Source organism: Kryptolebias marmoratus, linkage group LG15 (genome assembly GCF_001649575.2).
Source record: "Kryptolebias marmoratus isolate JLee-2015 linkage group LG15, ASM164957v2, whole genome shotgun sequence".
NCBI classification, from domain to species: domain Eukaryota; kingdom Metazoa; phylum Chordata; class Actinopteri; order Cyprinodontiformes; family Rivulidae; genus Kryptolebias; species Kryptolebias marmoratus.
Window position 1 is genome coordinate 16844354 of NC_051444.1, and position 21923 is coordinate 16866276.

General features: G+C 40.8%; 2 protein-coding genes across 7 annotated transcripts in view; one reads left to right on the forward strand and one right to left on the reverse strand.

The window, feature by feature from the left end:
- The window catches only part of LOC108243306 (transcription initiation factor TFIID subunit 4-like), a 75800-nt gene extending 69818 nt beyond the window's left edge, over positions 1-5982 (forward strand). For all 4 annotated transcript variants that reach the window (XM_017428649.3, XM_017428651.3, XM_017428652.3 and 1 more), the window contains one exon: positions 5227-5982. In XM_017428649.3, the coding sequence (XP_017284138.1) occupies positions 5227-5400 (174 nt within the window). In that variant the 3' untranslated portion in view covers positions 5401-5982. The remainder of the gene's footprint in view (positions 1-5226) is intronic.
- A 3675-nt stretch (positions 5983-9657) lies between these two features.
- The window catches only part of LOC108243332 (BTB/POZ domain-containing protein kctd15), a 27411-nt gene continuing 15145 nt past the window's right edge, over positions 9658-21923 (reverse strand). For all 3 annotated transcript variants that reach the window (XM_017428693.3, XM_017428692.2, XM_017428691.3), the window contains 2 exons: positions 21199-21504; positions 9658-12989 (listed from right to left, as the gene is read on the reverse strand). In XM_017428693.3, the coding sequence (XP_017284182.1) occupies positions 12831-12989; positions 21199-21504 (465 nt within the window). In that variant the 3' untranslated portion in view covers positions 9658-12830. The remainder of the gene's footprint in view (positions 12990-21198; positions 21505-21923) is intronic.

Here is a 21923-nt window from a genome sequence, read left to right on the forward strand (position 1 = left end):
TGGGCTACACACTGTAAACACCGCGAAGGGACGAGGCAACGTTCCTCGACTGAAATGCAGCATGGAAGAGAACATGTGGGAAAGCTTTGCTCTCTGGCACATAGTCAGTCAACCAGATAGTTGGTAAATTAGTCACTCAGTCAGGCTCTCAGCCAGTCATTCAAACAGCCACTTCTTTTGATAAAACAGTCAGTCAGCAAATCTGTACATCCTTCAGTCGAACAGCATGCAGAGTTTGTCAGATTGTCATGTTGAGTGAAGGCCCTGCATGCCACCACGTTGAAGGATGTACCCTCTGAATGCACTTAGCAGTTGGACCACCGGGTCATGACCAGCTACCTTCTGGGGTAGCCAAGATGAGCCAGAAAATTATTAAACATTTAAACTTTGGCTGTTCTAATTTCCTTTTGTGCTTCAACTTTAAAGACCACCACCTGGTTCAGCTTTGCTTTGCTTTTTTGTTTAGCTTATCAAGTCTGTCTCTGTTGTGCTATATATGTCCTCCTTGCCTGAAGCATAAAAAACACAGTTTAAACTGATTTTTCAGTATCAAAGTAATAACAATAGACCGACGTTGCAACATGAACAGCTTATCTGTTTCTCAAACTGACATGGAGCTAGTTTTCATCCTCAAACATGAATGCTGAGCATTGTTTTCTCTCTGTGTTGCAGTTTTAGTCAACTCAGTATGTTGGCTGGCGTGTTGTCACATACCAGCACAAACAGCGCACACACACACACACTTTCTCACCATGCACACTCTGTGTGTAACTTCTGCTGTAAAGAGAGGAGTGCTGAGACAGCAGGTTGGACTGCGCAGGGCCGAGCAGCTCTGTGTGCCTGGCAAAGTGGGCCATTAACCCACCGCCCTAAGGTGTGACCTGGGCCAAATCCAATATTGGCTCCAGCATCAAGGCACAGGTGCCACTCAGGGTTCAAAGCCACAGATCAGCAAGAAACCCCACTGCTACCTCTGCCCTACCCCCTTTCCTTTTCTTTAACAATAAAGAAGTGAATGTAAATTCAGACAGTAGACACCTACAAGCACAGCTGCTGCTGCTGCTGCACTATCAAAGACAAGAAGCAGCAACTAACAAAACAAAGGAAACAGTCAGGGGGAAAAACTTACAGAGACCAGAACTGGTTGCTGGACATCTGAGAGTGTAAAAAATTAACCTGCAGTAAGTGTTTTTATGTTCCTCACATTATAAATGAATGTCCTAACCTGTTATTCCACTGACATTTCCTTCTACTTGCATTATGAGTTCCTGGTTTTTAGTTGGTTTGTTAAAAACTAATGGTGATAATAATTAAATTACCTGTAGAACACAGCCTTTCAATATAGCAGCTATTTTTCCTACATTTGTCTAATTGTCAATATTCACAGAACCCTTCTAATATGAATTATACCGGTATTACAATACTCTTATAGTTAGTTTTCTTCAAACATATGACATTTTCACAAGAAAATACTTAAATGTCCTTTCATTTATTTGCCATTTTATTTCTTTTAATATTGTCAACAGATGTGTGAAATTGTTTCTGTTTTTTTTTATCCCTATTTTGTTTGTCCTTTTGTGTTAATATTTTTGCCAGCTTCTAAAACAACAGTAAGGTTTGCTGTGTTGTAATTTGCTCTACATGCACATGAAGTTGAATGGTATACAAGAATGCGTTTGATCCATTGGCACATAGTCAAGCATGTCAACAAAATGTTACTGAGGAACAAAACCATTTATGAAGCCAGATTAATAACAAGCTTTAAACCTCCTCTTTTCTCTGTTTGGATTCTGTTCCATGATTTTTTTTTCTCTGTGTCTCCTAATCTGAACAAGTCAAATGTCTGAAGAGATGTATTGAAGTATCCCCGCACATTCTGTACGACGGATATGTCATATGACATAATGCCTTGGAGCACCCATCACAGATAAAATGACAGATGCTGTTTTTTGCCTCATGGATCTTTCTTGGCCAAGTTGATTTTGAGACTTGTATTTTTGCTCTGCGCTGCTTTTTCTCTGACTCTGCTTTACCGCTTATTCTCTGCTCCTAACATTTTCTTTTCAGCCACGATGACTTTACAAAGCCTGCTGTTTTGTGTTGAATTTCAAACACTCTCACTGTGTAATTACTGGCGACAAGGAGAGTGTGTTCGATGATGTCTCACTTTCCTTTTTAACTGACACTCAGCCATCTGCTTTGTTTAGTATTGGTGTTTACCCCGCCCATCTGCTCTACCTCCTCCACATTAGTTCTTCCATGCACTGGTGAGAGGTCTGGTCTCCATAGATACAGTAGTCCAGCTCCATAGATGCCATGTTTGGGTTGCTGACACCGTGGAGTGCATATATTGATGTAGGGAAGAGGTGATGCCTCGCTGAGTGAATTCCTGGACAAGCACTGACCTTTCTGCCTGTATTTCAGTCACTGAAGGCTCCCATTGTCCCTCAGGGGAATGAGGCATTCTGGGAGCTGCAGTGCACTACCAAGGGAGTGACGTTCTCTGCCTGTTGTCTCCTTCCTCCCTACCATCACCCACTTTCGTCAAGGCACCGCCTCAGCACCAACTGGCTGCCTGGGGCTCCCACTGCCCATCTGTCCAGGTGGACGGATGGCTTTGATTGGTAAAAATCTGTGGCCCTGTCGTCGGTCTTACATTTGAGTGGCAGTAATTGGCATGGCAGTAGGCAGGCCCATCTTTCACTTTTGGTCAGCTATGATTGACCTGATTAGGCCTGGGTAGCTCCCCAGAGTGAAGGGGTCTGGTGTGCCCCGGAGCTCTGATGAGCTGACTGTACCCACTTGTCCCTCAACCAGCAGCAGAAGATGATACATGTTGTTTAAGTAAGTTGGCAGGAACAGTGGCCTGACTAGCCTCACTTGTCATCTCGTATCCAGGGGTCAGAGAGTTTACCGAGGGAAATTTGAGACATGGCATCGTCATACAGTGTGCGCAAGCCCGAGCATATGAGAGGGCGGCCGCAGGAGGGTTTTGGTTTGGTTCTTGTAAATTCAGATCAGTCATATGTTTGCAATTAAGGCTTGTCTGTACAGTGTGTTTACAGAGTGGTGCAATCAATGTAATTGTGAGAGGGTGTTTCTGACTGAAATGTCTGTCTTCTTTTTCTCTGCCTGGTTTCAAGTGGGCACTCGCTGGTTTTCTCTCCCAGTGTTTCTCATTTCCAAATGTAAATGCATCTCTTGATTTGTATCAGCCTCTGTATACACTCCCTTTTTTATCATTCTTGTTTTCGCTGGATCAAATACAAACAACAAGGGCTCTATTTCAGATTGGGACGTCAGCTCAGATCTATGTCAGCAGCTTTTGTTTATGTAAAGGCTAAATCCGTTCATATCCCGTGCATCGCAAAGAGCCATAAAACAAACTGAAACTATGGCAATGCTTGCCCTGTTTTTACAAAATATGTCGTCAATGTTTTTCTCCGTTTTTCAAGTTTTAAAAAAAAGTTTTAGTCTGCACCTGGATATCTGGATGTTATTAAGTACATCTTTTTGATCTCATTTATGCTCTACAAGAGAGATTATTTTTCTTAAGTTGAGGTGTGTACTTGCTTAGAGGCTTCAACATTCCTTACTATTGATACCGTAAATGTGTTTGCCATTCAATAAAGATTACCTCATTTTGTGAATGAGAAAATTAATACTGGTTCCTATCAAGTGTTCTTAAAATATGTCTCACTGTGGAAAATGATCCTTTCGACTGCTACGCAGAAACAAAGATCTTTTCTTTAGAAAAAGTGAGAAGGAATTTCTTCAAGGAGACAATGTAAAATCCACAAATTTAAAGAAAAAGTAACATTATTGAAGCTTAAATAACAGACCAGTCATTTATTAAACTTAATAGAATAAACATTTTCTTTATTAGTTCATATCAGAAGCACATGGCTAAAGATACATGTAATTACACGGTTGTTTAAACAGTCCGAACACTCAAATTTTTCATCAGGTAGTGGTTTTTGAGTTATACCGCACTCAGATCTGTCACTAGTGGATATGTTAAATACAGGCGTGAGTGCATTCAGGGTGGATTGAGAACACCTTTAAATCAAATCACTGGAGGTGGTCTGGAGCGCATTTAAAAGTTTTTGTTTAGAAGTCTGAGAGGAAATTTGGCCCACCACCTGACCTGACTTAACTTTAACCAAGCAGTGAAGTTGTAACCAGTACTGGTTTTATGGTGGGCAGAAAAAATGCTCTCTGTAAAAAAAAAAATTCCTGTGAAATTGTTTAAAAAAGTAGGCAGAGCTGCCAGTTGGTTTAAAATGATACAGCAAGTGGAAGATGTATTCTAATGAAGTACTTGTATTTTGGACTAAAAGTTTTACAGAACTATTTGTACATCAGCATCTCCAAATGTGACCTTAGAGACTGCCCTAAGTGTGTTTACGCCTGTGTTTAGTGCTACTGATTTGTGATCAGATCAGCATCGTTACCTCCAGTTCTGAATGAAGCCTAAGACACTTTGAGGTGAGCAGTGGCGTTGATAATAACTGCAGATCCAATCAATCCCGTTTACCAGCTGAAATCATTTTGGCATTTGACTATGCAACACTTGCATTTTACCAAATACAATATGGCTTAATTTGAATGCTACTTTAAAGCTTGGAGTCAAAGAGTTACTGATAGCGGTCCTGAGTATAAAATATGGAGTCCATCCAATAGCTATACCAGTTGGACCACCTGGATAAAAATCACACAGGTTGATAGAGAGCAGACTAGCTGCTCACAGGAAGGATCCAACCCAAAGGTTTGTCAATCAATGCATTGTTGTGAAGTTAGAGCATCACTGTTTAAGGGCTCATTAGAAACTCATCTGAACTGAGCTACTCAAAGGTGTTATCTTGTGATCGCCCAGGACAAGTAATGTGTTAATATAAATGTGCACACCACTAAGAATCAAAACAACCAAATAACTGGAACAGTGCAGTTACTTTGCTAAAAGTTGACGTTGTTGTTTTTTTTAAGGGTGCCAAGCTGAGTCTCTTAGATATTTTCAGGATTAATGCCATTAGCTTTACCATGGATGGCATGTATATGTTTTTTTTCATTCACAAAATTTCTAAGCACATCCTAGTTTACACACAAACCACAACAAATTGTAGGCCACAGTACTATGATATAAACCATGTTTGAACGTTTCGGAGGTGTTAATGAATCCTGAAGGAGTCTCTGGTTCTCACCTTTGGACCCCTCCCATGTCTCCAGGTTTCCGGCAGCATGGCAGGCTCTCCAGCCGGCTCCTCGGCCCCGTCCACCTCATCTCGCCAGTACACGCGGCAGCGCATCACTCGGGTCAACCTCAGGGACTTAATATTCTACATGGAGCAGGAGAGAGAGACCGCCCACTCCCTCCTCCTCTACCGAGCCCTGCTCAAGTAGCCTCCGCTCTGCTCAGCACTCACCGCAACCTCCACCTCCTCCTCCTCCTCCTGCCACGTGCCTTCAGATCAGGTCTAATGTTTCAGCTCTGTGTCTTTATATGTACTGTAGTGATGTTTGATGTAGCTTTTATTAACAAGACAATGCAGTTGGAGGAAAAAAAAAGTCAAGATGTTGTTCCCTGTGCTCTTTGTTTAGCTTCACAGTGTGTAGTCAAATTATTCCAGTTAAAGGCCATATTATATTTTCTGTGTTGGATTTGGTAGAGGAAGAATGTCCATATGCCACAGGAACTGACCCTAAACTTATTCCATGTATGTTGTAGGGATGGAACGGTTTATGAAGAACAATCAGAGCCGTTCGGTTCACCTGTATCAGACCCGTTCAGTTCTGCTCGTACAAAAAACAAGCTTTGTCCCATTAAAGTGCAATCCAGAGAGCACCAGTCACCTTAGATTTCTAATTTAGAGCGGAGTAAGGAACTGAAAGCAAAACCGAAATGCAGGAATTGGCTCCTAAAATTATACCTTCATGGTATAAAACCTCATTTCCACAGGCCCTTGGTAAAGATTTTTTTTTTTTCCAAATAAATGACACAAGCAACTCCTCCTCATTTGCTGGACAAAAACGACCGGCTTTAACAGAAGACTGTCACAATGATGTGCCTAGTGCCAAACTGCTTTATTCCTTTAGTTTTTATGTAACTACATGACATACTTTTAAAAATAATTGATATTTTTAAAAATAAATGTTGGATTACCTATTAGTAATTTATGGTATTTCTAAGGAACCTTGAGTTTCATGAACCGTTCCACCCCTAGTATGTTGGGTAGCTATTTATTTCAAATTAGTAGCAGAAGCTTCATAAAAACTTAGTCTGAGACGGTTATGTTCACACCTGAGAGCTGTTTGTTGAACTTAGTTCAACGAATGTAGTCTAGCTACACGAATTAAGTAAGACAAATGATTAAACCAACAGACTCCAAATAACAGCATTGTGTTACATTTCCTTGCTGTCTGTGTAAATAGTTCTTTTTGAATTATTTTACAGCATGTATATTTTTATCATAAATAAGCTTTGTAAGAAAAGGAGTAACTCGTGTGTCGATATTAAGAGACCCGGTGTTTTGTAATACGGCGTGCTTTGAGAGAGTCACATTTACACAGTTTATTCTGTTAAGTGTTGTTACAAGGCAGATCCCCCCACCCCCCACCCCCCGTCTGCAAAGATCATTAAATGAAACTGCAGCCGGCATGTGACACCCTCTTCTGATTGGTCACTTTCGTTGAATGAGTCAGTATTTTTTTTAACATATAATGTGAAGTATGTTTTTTATGACGGGTTGTTTGTAGTTTGTGTCCTGCAGTATCTCATCCACATGCTGGTTTAAGAAGGTAAGATTTAGTAATATTTAAAGTAAGAACATTTAAAAAAAGACATTCCTTTATCTTTTCCGGTCTGTACATCACTGATGTTTAAAAAAAACATTTCCCCTTTTACTCAAATGTTTATGATGACTGAATGATAATCCATTTTGATGCACTTGTATTTTTTTATATGTTTTTTGATCCAAAATGAAATAATGACAGCTGTAAAATGATGTGGACACAGTGGAAGGAAGCACTTCTATGATTCCAGCTTAAAAGTGATTATTTTTTGTTTTCATCATTTCCAATTACTCCATTTGATTGAAGAGAACAGTGAAACAAATTCTGCTTTTTACATCACCTTTATGTTTCTTTGCCTTTTTTAAACAATCTTTATTGTATTGTGTAATATTGTCCATCATGTTTTTATTTTTTTATACATATTTAACTCAATTTCTTGGCCTCTATGCAGCTTTTCTTCTCATATTGAAATTTATTTAAATATGGGGGGCATTTAAAACAATTGTTGTGCATAGTAAATTTAAACAGCACTTTTTTTATATCTATTTTACCTGACAACTGAAAGCTGTCACTGTATTATAACAAAAAAAAGGAATCTTTTAAGTAGTTAACGCTTTTGCCAGTGAGAACACTTATTTTATCACAATTAATGCTTTTGTTTTGGGATTGGCTGTTATGCTGACACGTTTTCATAAATCTGATCTCTGAAATACATTATTTTAGAAACAAGCACAACACTACCTATCATGGTTAGTTCAGCTGATTTTATGAATGATTTCTATGGTTTCTGGTGGCTTCACAGGAGAACATTTTTACAGCTTTTTAGCCAAATTAACAGGACAATATTCCTACTGTAAACACATGGAAACAACATTACAAATGTGGAAATGATTTGTAAATATTGTTTACAAAACTATGTGTTTATTAGAACCACGGTATTTTTGGTAAACTCTTGTACATATCTTGAAAATTTCCTGTTTGTGTGAAAAAAAACAAAACAAAACTTTCGTATTTGTACTTATTTTGTAAATTAATAAATAAGCTGTTTACTAAACTGAACTGATGCTAAGTTTGATTACCTAATTTTTACACCAAAATCACAAAAACCAGTAGCAGTAGATGTATGTTGTAACCAGTTTCCTCTATTCCAGAAAACTTGGGACTGCAAAAAGTATATAAGAACAGATTTATACAAGTGCATGTACATATTTCCTTTAACTTACTGAAAAAAGTTAGCGTCTGCTACTTTTAACTTTGATGCCAGTGGTACATTTCCAAAATGTTGGAACAGGACTGAGTTTAACACTTTTTAAAATAATTTTGAGCAGCTAAACAGTTTAAGGACTGAGACCTGGTTTTAAAGTGCAAAACACTTAAGAATGTAAGTTGCTCTTATGAAATAAATCATGCCTTTTATTTTAAATTACAGCATATGTTGCTTCTAAATCTGTATAATTGCTTCAACACTAATGGTGCATTCACAGATGCACATTTTTCTTTGTGAAAACAGTCTCGCTTCAAAATGTTTAATTATTTATCAGTCCACAGAAAAGAATGTCCTAATTTCACACAAAAATGGTTAAAACAGTGCAAAGTCGCTACACTTTCTGGTGTTGAAAAATTGGAGGTGCCTTTGTTCCCGTTTTCAAATCACATCACGACAACTTTCTGCATTTCGTGAAACGATTAGTGCGTGATTTTAATGTGATTTGAAACACTGGAGAACGTGAGGAGGGTTGTGTTACATGTTGGATTGAGCCTGATTTTGTCTGTCCGTCCATCCATCCATCCATCCCTCCATCCATCCATCCATCCATCCATCCATCCATCCATCCATCCATCCATCCATTACCTGCTTTTCTGTACAGGGTCGTGGGGAGCCTGTGCCTCTCTCCAGAGGTCATTGGGTAAGAAGCAGTGTACACCCTGGACAGGCTGCTGGTTCATTGCAGAGCACACAGAGACAAATGAGACAGACAACTATTCACACCCTCACTCACAGTAGGGAGTAGGTTATTCAAAATGACATGACAGTAAACTGGCTTCACTGCACAAAGTTGCAGGTAAACTAAAATATTACCATTCTACAGTTTCTGTTTCTTTATTAGTGCCATATTTTGGACATGTGGACAAACGTACCTGTTTCCTTGGTAGAATGGGCTGCATTGTACCATTGTGGATTTCAGCTCATGAACTGTATGCTGATAACAGGCCAGATGTTTATGCTTGTCTTTTGCCCGGAGGACTCAACATCTATGATTTCCAAAAAAAAAAAACAATTATGCATTTTGAGCCGTCACACTACAGGACAGTCCTCCACTTTGCCTCAATCCATCTGACATCAACCCTGAGAAGACGTCTGCTTTTTTTTTTGTTGTTGTTTTATCTAACTTTTGCCTTACATTTTTTTCTACTAAAGTATATTAATTCACCCTGTTTCATTTCCATTTCAACACGCTACAGTAAGTGCCAACTGAGTCAAGCACTGCTGCTCTGCTTTGAAAAGTCCCCCCTAGGTTTCTGTTGCTAATTAAGCAGAAGCATTTTTTAAAAAGACTAAACCATTTAACTCAGTGCAAAATATTGGGGTTTGAAAGCATATTGTTTTCTTTCAAGATCTCCGCCTGTGTGTTTGTCCCTCTTCAGCTTCAGATTGCTGGACTGGATTCTGCTGCAAAGAGAGACATCCCTCCCTTACAAGTGGCTGCTGGGATTCATTAGCTTCCAGCAATTTGGTTAGAGGACACAAGGTTCAACATAGTGAGGACAACCATACATGCTTAAATGTTTCAGTGCTTGCATGATCAGTAATAAAGCTGTCCTTTGTCCTTTTGGACCGTAGAATAACATGAGAGCAATGCGACACACTTCAGTTATACAGTACATCCTTTTATTATCGCAAATATGCAAGAAAAGTCAAATGGAGACACTGTAAATGAACACATGCCCTTTAATACCACAGTCTAATTGTTTTAAACACTTTAAATAATATACATTTGCACCTTATTATACCCTTTGAAATGCTTTAATCCATATGTACACAATGTTACGTTTTGAAATTCTTTTTAGTTCTTTCCGTGATGGAGGACTACAAGATCTCTCAAGAACACGAGGATCCCATAAAGCCTATAGAGTCCTGATAATTCAATATACAGAAACTGTACAAGTGACCCGCTTCAGGGGTGGAGTGAAAGCCATGTGGACCGGCTGAACACTGACTGGTACTTCATCTGAAAACAGGAGTTGGCGTGAGGGAACATGTCTGAAGTTTCCAGTCCTGTCAAGTTTGTCTGGCTCTGTAGTTGGGTTGTCATTTAAATGCTGAGTCAAGAAAGGGCGTCTAAGGTTTGATCACTGCAGTCAGCGGAACCCATATTGAGATCGTAGTTCCTTTATTTATTTATTTATTTAAATGTATACGTTCGAGTTGTCAGTGTTATTAATTGACAAATGCTCTTGAAACTGGCACATCAGTGGGAGTATGGCTGCCCTGATCATTTCAACCTGAAGTTCTAGATGTCTTGAGGTCAGCAGCAGTCGAGTGGCCTGGCTGTGCAGCATGTTCTAAGTGCAGCTGTAGTTTGACTCGTTAGTAGTGCGGTCCGACGAGCTGCAGCGTATAGGAGAGCGTTTTGTAAATGGGGTACGGTGCGTGGCACATCAGCAGGGGGTGCAACCCGAGTTTCTACTGGCATCATGGAGGCCTTCAGGGAGGCAAGCAGAGGGGGTGGGGGGGCTGAGAAGACATGCCTCGGCTCATGAAAGGCCTGGTTGACCATTCCCTTTGAGGTGACTGGATGTAAAGGCGCAGGCCACTGGCAGGTCAGAACAAAGATGGGCTAGATTGGGAGAAAGACCTCCAAGGAAGGCTCGCTCTGGGACCTGGTGTGACACTTACCCCAAAGTCCATATTTATCCACTTGCTGGTCCTGCTAAACCAGCGGCATTCAGAAAGAGCACACACTCTGTTTAGGACAACATAACAGCTACAGTCCGTGTTTAATGAACTACTAAAAGCCCCGGTTTAACTCGAGCAACTGCCAGCACCCGCAAAGATCAGAATAAGCTGCATGCCTTTTCTCCTCAGCCTTTCGGAGTGGAAGAAACAGCATGTGTAAGTTATACACAAATAAATAAATAAAGTAAAAAAAAATTTAAAAAAAAAGCGAGAAAACTTGGCCTTTCTTGTTTCTGTCTTTGATCCAGAAATGTTGAGAATAAGAGCAAAAGAATGAGAGCAGGACAGAGTAAATGCTGCCCACTCGCCTCTTTGTGAACAACATGCTGACGCTGGGAATACTTTGAGTTCAACCATACGAGTGTGTGTGTGGAATAATCGTGACTTAGAAGTGACAATATTGAACCATTTGTCGCTCAAACTTGGTCTGAAGGTACTGTGAGCTGTTCTCAGCTAAACCGTCAAGTCTGGAGCCCCAGAGGATCAAATGTTGGTGTCCTTCATGCTGTTTTGAATAATGCATCTTGATTTATTTTGCTTTAAACTGCAACAAGATTACTTTTGAGTTTGTACAATCAACAAAACAGGCACCTTATCTATATCAGTGTCTAAAATGTTTGTTCTGTTTGATGTTTTTTTTTTATCCCTTGTTTTTAATGCTTTATTCTCACAGTCTACAAAAAAAAAAAAAAAGAAAGAGAAGAGAGAGAAGATAAACAGCCGTATTTGGCGCTGCTCCCTGGGTTCAAACAAGTGTCTCGAGAGAAGAGGGCAGCTTTGTGGGAAATGTTTAAGTGCAAAGAGACATTAAGCTTTTAAAGTACGCCTCGTGTTGAGACGTATCCGTAAACGTCAGCTCCGCCCCGGTCAAGTCTTTAACATTCTAACTCGACGAAACTGCCGCTTCACTCGCAGATTGTGCAATTTTGTCCTGAAATTTAAACTCGCAAAAGCTCATGAAACTTGTGCTAAAATGCGGGCAAACGTTTCATGCTCCTGCGAGAGACTCCAATCGCCAGATATGTTTTAGAGCGAATACGCAGAAATCCTCAAGCCTTTTCTTTCTGTTTGGAACACATTTGATTAAAAACAACGTTGAAACATCTAGGTTTTCTTCCATTTTGCCGTTTGAACAATGGGAGTTTTTCTGGCTCGGGATTCATTGCCAGTCAGATTGCTTTAGCCACATAGCCTGCAGACACGAGTTTCTGCAGCTATTGCCAGGAAACGCTCCCTCGCAAGCTCTCAAAGCCTAATGAATACAATGTTCTTACGTCCTTCATTTTGGAAAAAGGAAAAAAAAAAAAGAGACATTAAAAATAATCCTATTAATAATAATTGTTTACACCATGTCATGATAAAAACAGCAAAGGGAGCAAGAAGAATAACTTTAGGAACAACAATGAAAAGCCTTAAAGAACAATCAGTTTAACAAACGATTTGGTGTCCGGCGAGGTTTAAAGCCAGGCCTGTGTGATGGGGGAGGGGGTGATGGGGTCCTGGTTTTTGGAGGGCCTTTAGTGGGGATTCTCAAAATTAGGTTGTGTCCTCTTCTTGTCATCCTGTCTGCCAAAACGTCCCTGGACCACAGCAGGCCCCTCGTGTCACCAGTCAGAAACGACATGGGTCTCACAGATGCAGAGGTGAAAAAGTCGTAGAGAGGCGGAGAAAACTGAGGTTCAGGTGGGCGAGGGGGGGGATTCGTCCCTCGAAAAGATTTGAGACAACCTTTTCTCAAGTCTGTGTGGAGAAATCTACAAGTGACTGAGCTAAAAATGGTGATCTGTGAGGTGCTGTCGTCACAGTCCCGGATTCTTTGGGTGTTATTCACTGTAAATCAAAAGCTTTAGCTGCTGATGCTTTTTTTTTCTTATTTTTTTGGTTCTACATTCCCCTCAGAGTTCTGCAGAGCTGGCGAGGTTAACAAGCCTCTGCTAATACTTAGGTATAGTGGGGGAGTGGCTGTGGTCCTTGGATAGGGAGGGGGGGAGGTGTTGGTGGGATGGGGTGGGATGAAATGATCGAAAGAGTGTTGAGAACAGGTGCGGGAGGAGGTGATGCCAGTTCCCTGTCCCAGAAATCTCTAGTCCAGGGGTTCTTGTTTTATCCTGATGGGCGTGTTGATTGAGAGACTCCGCCGGTCCTCGCGACACAACACGTACTCGCTGAACTGGGACGAGTCCACGCCGCCGCCGCAGGACGCCGCCACGCTGAAACCTTTCAGGAAAAGACGCTCCAGAACCTGCGGAGAGGACAAAGGGACGGGAAGGGTGAAATTTCACAAGGAAAGATGCAGCTTTAAGTTTGTAAATATGCTTGTGTGTGCCAAATTAGAGAAAAAAAAAATTGTAAAAAAAATTTCTGCATCACACAGCTTGTCTTGCTCTTTATAAAAACATTTATTTTTTCATCTATTATCATGTTTTAACTTACTAGGTTTTCTTGGTTTAATTTACTCAAAGTGCAAAAATATGCAACTTTTGTTGGATAGAGGAAACTATCTCATCTCAAGAGAGACAAAAGGCAAATTAGTTATTAGAGGCTGTATCAGAAGAAAATAAAGACTTCTATCAACACCTTTAAAGGTCATTAATTAACCTGAAATATTGTCATATTTTGATTAATTTACCAGTTTAAAAATAATTACAAACTCCCATAAATCACAGCGTCCCATGATAACTTATGTGTTAAACTATCCGTAACTTTCTGTTTCTGATGGTGGCTTCTAGTCGGCACTGTGCCACTGATAGATGCGATTTCAGTGTTCGCATAACCCTCATTTAGCTAAACCTAGACCAACAGGTCAAACTACTTTAAATATCAATAGTTAAAGACCTTAAATCGTCCTAAAACAACTCTAAAGACTAGCTTTTGAATAAAAAAAAAAGAAAACATGGTTACACATTTGTGTTAATAAAGCACATTCAAGTCTCTTATTCTTAGTAGTCCAGTCTGTGGTTATCATGACAACCAGACAGTAAATAAGAAGTCACCATGATGCCACCCACTGGATTGTGGAGTAGGGTCTTTGAAGCCTTAATTTATTTGTTGCACATTGCAGTCTCTCTCTCTCTCTCGCTCTCTTTCTCTCTCGCTCTCTTTCTTTCTTTCTTTCTTTCTTTCTTTCTTTCTTTCTTTCTTTCTTTCTTTCTTTCTTTCTTTCTTTCTTTCTTTCTCTCTTTCTTTTCAAACAAAATGATCAGGCCTAGACAAAAGGCTGGAGCTGGAGAGTCATACGTGAAAGTTTATTGGACATAAATACCTCTTTTGGGGACTAATATTGACCTAACATCGAACTTGTTTCAGAAGCACAAACAGAGCAGAGTTCAGACGAAGTAAATCTAGCTAACAACACGATAATGACAAGATTCAGTGCTTTAGTGTTTTATAAAACAAGTTGATGCTTGCTGAATGTGAGTCTGGAGCCAGAAGGTTTTTAGAGCCACAACCTACCCCCAGTCTCATTGTAATATACGATGGTAACTTAGCTTAGGTTGTTGCAGGAGATAAAATAATATTAAGGAATCGGACATGAGAGGAATACTGATGGGCGAGTGTGTTTCCAAAAGTGTTGAACATCTTCAGATAGTCATCAGTCACAACATGCACCATGTGTCATTAAACCTCCTCCTCTCCATCCAATCACACAAAGTGATAAAAACCAGAGGGCATTCCCAACATCACACCACCTCTGCAATATTCATGCGGCTTGTGCTGGATTGGCCACTGAACTGAGGGGCATGAGCTCAAAGGGATGTGGAAAGCTGAGTGCATTGGTGTGCGCGCGTGTGTGTGTGAGCGGGGTGTGTTAAGGAGCTGAATGGAGCTCGGCGTGGTGATTACTGGAGCTCCTAATTTGAGTAATGAGGCCGGGGTGAGAGGAGAAGTGAGGTCCGTGAGCGAAAGACAGCGCGACGTGCGTGGAATGAGGATGAGGAGGGAGATGAGGCTGATCTGTGTGAGGAGGACAAAGTCTTGGAGCTGCAGGGAGAAAACAGGAGTTGGCGGGGGGTGGGGGGTTGAGGGGGATTCATGTTAGCCCTCTGGTTTGGGCACCGACACACACTCGTCCAAATAGAGATGCGCTCAGACACAAACACGTGAACTCCAGCATCACTTTTCTCTCCTCATCTGCTGTAAACCATGTGGGATGTTGTTTTTTTTTTCTTCTTCTTCTTTTTTTTTTTTTTTTTTTTGGAGGGGGTATATATCTCTAAATCCCAGTGAGAGAAGTGATGTGTATTTACTTATTCTCCTTTCCTTTTAATGGAGTGTGCAGCGCATTGAAATGAAAGGTCTCGCCAAGGGCTAACCCTTTCTGCCAGATACAGAGTCAGAGAGGTTCACACGAAACAGAATGATATTTTCAACGTGCCTGCACACACTGACACACGGTGAAGGAAGACCTCTGTAATTACAGAAGTGTGAGCCCCATCAGAGGCCAAACTTGGGTGTTTAAGCCTCCGAGACGAAGGCCTGTAGCCTCACAAAAAAAGGAGGGCAAAATCAGACACATTTGGAAGATTACAAACCCATAAGGTAACATGTACACTTGTTGAACAAACCTGAAACCTGAAACCTGAAACCCTCTAATCCTCATCCTCCCACTCATTAAAACTAAAATGTGTGTACTGCTTGTAAGTGGAGAGGACCAGTTGGAGGAGTCCGCCCCCCTCCCTCTTTTCGTCCTCTGGCCATATGATTGTGATAAACTCTGTAATTTGTGAGACAGAGGGGGCGGCAGGCAGCTGATGGAGACGATGGCTAATTAAGAGACCTGCCCAAGCATCAAACGCTCCCAAATCCATGACAGACGACAGAGGAGCCTAACGATTATGGAAATGATATTACATAGTCTTCTTTGATCATTGCATCACATTGCATCCCCCCCACCCCCCACCCCCAACTCACGCACATAATTTCTTAACACATGTGGGACTCTGTCATGTTCTGCAACGAATTTGGTCACAGAGGAGAACAGCCTGATCAATAAAGATAGTCTGAGAAACACTTTTATGATTAACACACGGCAACACTTAAGGATATTATTATAGATGGTTGTAACTGACTCAAGGATACTGTAATGAGTATAAAAGGCCATAAAAAAAACTTCACGTTCAGTTTTGTCACAGTGAATTAGTGCCATGGGGGGATAAACAATACACAGAATAATTAAGCTGTATCCAAGCAAAAAGCTTCCAATGTCCACAGGACAATGTCCTGAAATCAATCCCTGCTGACAAGAGAAAGAAACGCACACCCTCAAAAGCTCAAACATGTCTGGTTGCTCAGTTCAGCACTACATTCCTGTGACCGCAGGCTTTCAGATCCCAGCTTATGTTGTATTTATGCAGATTTCTCTGCTTACTTTCCTGCTTCACTTGAGCAAAACCATAACAAAAAAAAACTTTACCAACAAGCTTTGTTCATGCTATCTGATTGGTTGAAGTCTCGTTCTGGGCACGATGATTTCAATGGAATGGAATTATTGCTAATTGGTAGTTTCTCTCTCTCCCTCTCTCTCATTTTTTATTTTTATTTTTTTCCCTTTTTATGTCCAGCACTTTGAACTGAAAGGCAAACTTCCCTCTGGGCTTGTAACGGCCCACAGTTTACGTCACGATCATTACTACTCTAAAAACAGGAAATCGGAATCAAACCGAAAAATGGGGATATGACGGCACTTCACCAGAGTTTGCTGGTTCTTTGTTGAACTTCGTCACTTCGGTCTGTTCTTTCTGCCTGTGAGACTGAAGCAGATTAAAAGCGTCTCCTCAACCCCCATCCCCCCGTGATCTTATGCTTCTGAACATATTAAACCGTTTTCTCTACTTGACGGCACAGGGATCTTCCTCTCAAACAAATGTACACCACTCCACATTTACCCGGCTGAAAGAGCTGCCACTCAGCTGGGGGTCGCCATGGGTCGCACTTCTCCAACTTCTCATCAACGCAGCAAAGATAGTGAGGCAGGAATCAAAGCGAATGAGTCTCAAGGCTGGAAACGGGAACATAATGTAAAATTGATGGCTACAGGAGCGCACAGAAACTCGTAACGCCTCTCAGGAGGCGCTGGAAGACGTTTGCTATGACTGACACATGCGACGAACACAGGCGGAAAAGTTTGACGGCCGCTGCACTCAGGAGGTCGCTTTTGTTCAACGATGCACAGTCTTGACAAAGAACGCTAACTGCAGCCTCTGCATCTAATCCACTAATCATCACAAGCATCTGGAATTAGGCAGCAGCGAGGCTCCAACTCTAATTCTCTGAGCCACCTGCCAGCTTCTTTAGGACTCAGAAGTCACAAAAACACACTAACTGTGGAGTTTAGTTGGGTTTTTTTTTTTTCAAACAGATGAGCATGTTGATCTCACTTAGTTCATTGTGCAAAGGGATACTTTAAATTGTCCCATTATTCACACATTTATGTTCAGGTTATTGGACGTGTGCAACTTAACCTCAACAGAGTAAATTCAGACCAAGCCCAACAGAAAGATGTTCAGGGTTAGTTCATTCTTCAACAACAACAAAACTCCAAGTCAGCTTTGACCTCAGGACTTATTATATCTTTACTTTTACCCTCACTTTAAATTTATCCATTTCATAGCTATATTCTGATTTACTGTGTAATGAGGCTTAATATATATATATTTAATCAATGTGGATCAAACTTTTAGAATCACCTAGTCAAATATAATAATAAAAAGCATTGCTTCCACATCAACCTGTCACCAAATATCCAGCTATATAATATGCACTTCATCATAAATAAGAATATGTAATAAAAAAGCAGCCTGATAAATAAATACTTTTTATTTGTAAAAGAATAGATTCCTAATTGTGGAATTGGCATTTTTAACTTAAAAGTACCTCTTCAGCCTTTGCTGGCTGCATTTCTGCTATAAAAGTGTAAACATAAAACATGTAGGATGCTTTGTGTCTAAGTACATATTCAATGATTTTGTCACTTTCTTTGTTTTATTGTTTTGACTAAACTGTGAAAGAATGTCCTACTGATTTGATTACTTTAAAAAAAAGTTCATTCATTATACTGTGTCCAATAAAGACGTGAAACACTTTCTAAAGATTTTTCTTGCAGGAATTCTGTGAGCTTTCAGCAGGCAGAGGTGTCCGGGTTTTATCTTTACACTGAAGAATCCTCTGCTTCTTGTTCAGCCTGGAGTTGTGCTGTTCTGCTGCACAGTGAGTTGAGGGACCTCCAAACTACAGCCGTGTTATTGTTTTACTCTGCCACTCAGGCCTCTGAGGAGCACTGCTGAGGTGTTTGTGTGGCCTTGTCTGCTCTGATGGGCTTTGCTCTCCCCTTTCAGCCGGTTCAGGATTGATGGAGTGGCAGTGTGACACGTTAGAGAGTGTTGCGACGCGTTGCGTTCCCTGCCTGGGCAGCGAGGGAGGGAGAGGGGGGGACGATAGGCCCTTCTCTACGACTGCGACTGCTGTCACATTGATGAAGGACGGATTGGCTCTGGACTGATCTGAGTGCTTCATCATGGTGATGTATGGAGCAGCAGCCCCGGCTCCAGCGCTGGGACGCTGGGTGTGTACACCTCTGTGACTCTTTGGCTAAATATTTTCCCTCCATTCAGTGCTTCTTTCTGCTCCTCTGTGCTGGATCTACATCACAGCGCAGGTGGTTTGCATTATTCCCGAAATTCCTCTCACGACTTTGTGGACAATAAATTGCCAAGGTTGAGTTGTTTGTTCTCACTTTGTCTTTCATGGAAAAGTACAAAAAAAGGGGCTAAATTTGCACCAATAGTGCAGATTTTCTTCCCATGGACAGGTAGAAAATAATGGCAGAGTTACCATTTTCAACAGCATAAATAAGTTGCTATAATAGCTTTGAAAAGATGATTCTTGAGATTGTTTAAGTAGAATGATGGGAGAAAAGCAGAACTAAAAAACAGTACTCAGTGTGCAGTTAAATGTTCAGTCTTGTGTTATTGTACTCAGACCAGTGAATCACAAAGTCTTAGTTTCCAGCTGCAGGCATGACAGCAGCAGTACCTTAGTTTCAATAAACTATCTGTTCCCATCATCTAAAACAGTTTAAATTTAACTCCTGTCATTAATCTGTCTCTGTTCTCTCAAAAACTTCCTCAAAAACATGTCCAGTCTGAAAGTGAGCAGGTTTTTTGTCAGTGTTGCATTATCAACACATTTTACAATTTTTTTTTTTTTTTTTCTTCCTCTGTGGGCAGGGTGTGGTTGTGTGTTTATTCCCCCGGGTCGGTGCCCGGGCCTAAAATCAGATCAAACCTCATTGTCTTCCAGGTAAAACGAGGATTACTTTCCTAACCTTCTCGTACCTTCACGCAACAATGAGACAGGACAGAATGAGCGAGTTTGTTAGGAAAATCTTCTCTTACAAATCAAAAAAAAAAAAAAAAAAAGCACACCTCCATCTGCTTCTTACGTCCTAATCGACATTGGCTCAGTGAGCTGGGTATGTGCCTGTATGTGTATGTGTGCGTTTTTTGCTTTTAATTGTGCTTTTTATTTAAATCCTCTGTATCCATCTGTCTTAAGGAGACCGTCACCAACACTCACACCTCCTTATAATTTGAAACAAGAAGGAGCATCACTCTGAGAGAAACCTTGAACATCCAGCTCTTCCCGCTACAAGCTGTTTGTCTGAAAAGAGGATTTCTGCTCCCTCACCTAAAAAAAAAAAACAAAAAAAAACTAAACTAAATGGTAAAGTCAAATTGCGGTTTTCAGATGAGCTCACATCCTGTAACCAGTCTCGCTGGTAAACAGAGCAGAGGAAATGTTGTGTTAGTTGATGCGGCCAATTAATTATATTGTAAGTCATTTAAAAATCTATAAAAGAAGTATAAACTGGTTTAGGCTGTTTGAGAAATTGTAAGTATGGTATTAAAAAATGCAATACGTGTATTTCAATTGCCTTAAGCGGTGTTATATTGGAGTCTTTTTTTTAAAAAAAAAAGGAGCTGTGTCTTAAAAAGGAGTAAAGCGTAAATTATGCATATCATTTCCCCCCTTTCCATTCCTCCTCTTTTTCTTTTTTTTTTTCTTCTCTTTTGCAGGAAAACATGGCCACAGTCCACACATGCTTTGTCCCGCACGCTGCGCTCACCTCCCTGGAGGTGGTCTCTCACACTGGCAGAGGGGGTGAAGTGTGGGGGGTACAGAGGTGTCAGAGCGTACCATCCTGCCTGGGAGAGGCGCTCTCTTGGTGCTGGAGGGGTGAAGACTCCTCTGTGTGTTAGTCTGTTCATGGCTGTGGGCACTAAAAGTGTGTTATATCGAGCCTGTGGTGTGAGACTGTTACTTCCCCCCCTCCTTTCCATCTTTCAGATTTTGCATCCATGAGCTGTAAAGACAAGGAGCCCAACTTTTGACTGAGGGAAACCACCAAGCGCTCTCTCTCTCTCTCTCTCTATCTCTCTACATGTACACAAAATGCAACATCAAGGGCCATGCATCATCTCAGCTGCTTACAGAAAAGTTTCGGCACCATTTAAGACAGACATTTTTTCTTTAAATTCTGCATAAAACTGAACCCAAACAACTTCTACAAAGCTGAATTTAATCAGAAACAAGATGCCAAACTACAGCATGAAGCCAAAATTCCTACAAAGGGTTCACTTAATTAAAGTTAGACATGGTAACAAGTAAAAAAAAAAAGAATTTATATTTTGACGTGCATTTTTCGATCTGTTTTGAAATGGCTGTGTTACTGTATAAGTCTTTTTGTGTATTAACCACACTCCAACTGTTGGCTATTTACTGTTGGATGGAAACTACACAATTAATCCATCATATGACGTTTTTTGTGTTTGATTTTTTACTGTTTGCCTAGAAAAAGTTTTGTGATTCATTGTGTTCTTTTTTTCCAATGCTCAATTTGAAAACTTGTCCTGGGTGTCATTTCGTCTCAAAGGTTTCAATTCTGGATAATTCTGTGCGTGCCGGAAACAAAACGAGCCCTTTTAACCTTCAACACTACAGACAAAATACAGATTTTCATCTATAATCCTTGCCATGCTTGAACTGACTGAATTTGGTAGCAGGTTTTTCTTTGCACAAGTCAAGACCCTTATTTTGTATCCTCAGCAATAACATCCAGGGTCACATTTATTATTAAGTAAAGAATATGCAGTTCACTGTTAGATTAGCCCATTTACACCATTATTTTTGCAAACGAGATTGTATTAGGTCTCTGCATAACAAATAAAAACTGAGCAGAAAAATCATTAGAACTGCATTTTGACCATAACAGGAATTATTTTAGTACCACAAATAGAAAATATTGACTCTGTACCATAAAGGCACACAGGTTATCTCATGTATCTCAGTTTTATTTCTATAACATCTACAGTGTAATGATAAAACCCCTTGCATTGAAGGAAGTATACTTTTAGTGTGTATTTATCCTTTTGAAATAAATATTCAGGTGTTACCTGGACAGAGTTGAGCCTGCAGTAGCCGTTGAGGGGAAAACGGATGACGTGTGTTGGGTCCTGGTTCCAGCCAGCGTTGACGGAGTTACACATAACGTCTCCAGTCTCGGGAAAGATCTCCTCTATGAGAACCTTCTCCCCACTCAGGGCGATCCTCTCGCCGAGGTCAGGCGTGACACGAACCACGAGGCAGTCGCAGGGCTGCGCCATCCGCCGCTGTTCACGCTCCTGCTTCCAGCGCTCCAGCTCCTTGATCATGGGCGTCAGCTGGTAATAACGGGCCTCCTCGTACAGCAGGTGGAAGTCCTGTGTGGACAGATGAGCACGAGAGCAGTGAGTTACAGTCTTCTTGTTGTATGTGTAACTAACACACTGTGTCTGTCACTACTTTACGTCCATTAGGTAAGTAAATAAAATAAATCCAGAACAAATACCGTACAGCGCATATCAACAGAGGAGATATTTGTGTGTTTGAACTTTTCTTAGCAACTGATAAAGTATCGTTCTCTAATTTTTCAAAGGTGCTGTTCTGTCTGTTGTGGCTGTATTTGTTGTGGCTCTTTTTTTTTTTTTTCTTGCTCCTGGTGGAAGGCGGACGTGTTTCTTTTCTCTCTGTCTCCTGGCGCCCCCCCCCCGCCTTTCCTTTTTCGAAGCCTCTTTTTACATATTTTCCAAAAATTTAAGGAATATGGATCTGATCAGCTGGTTTCTCAACGCAATTGATA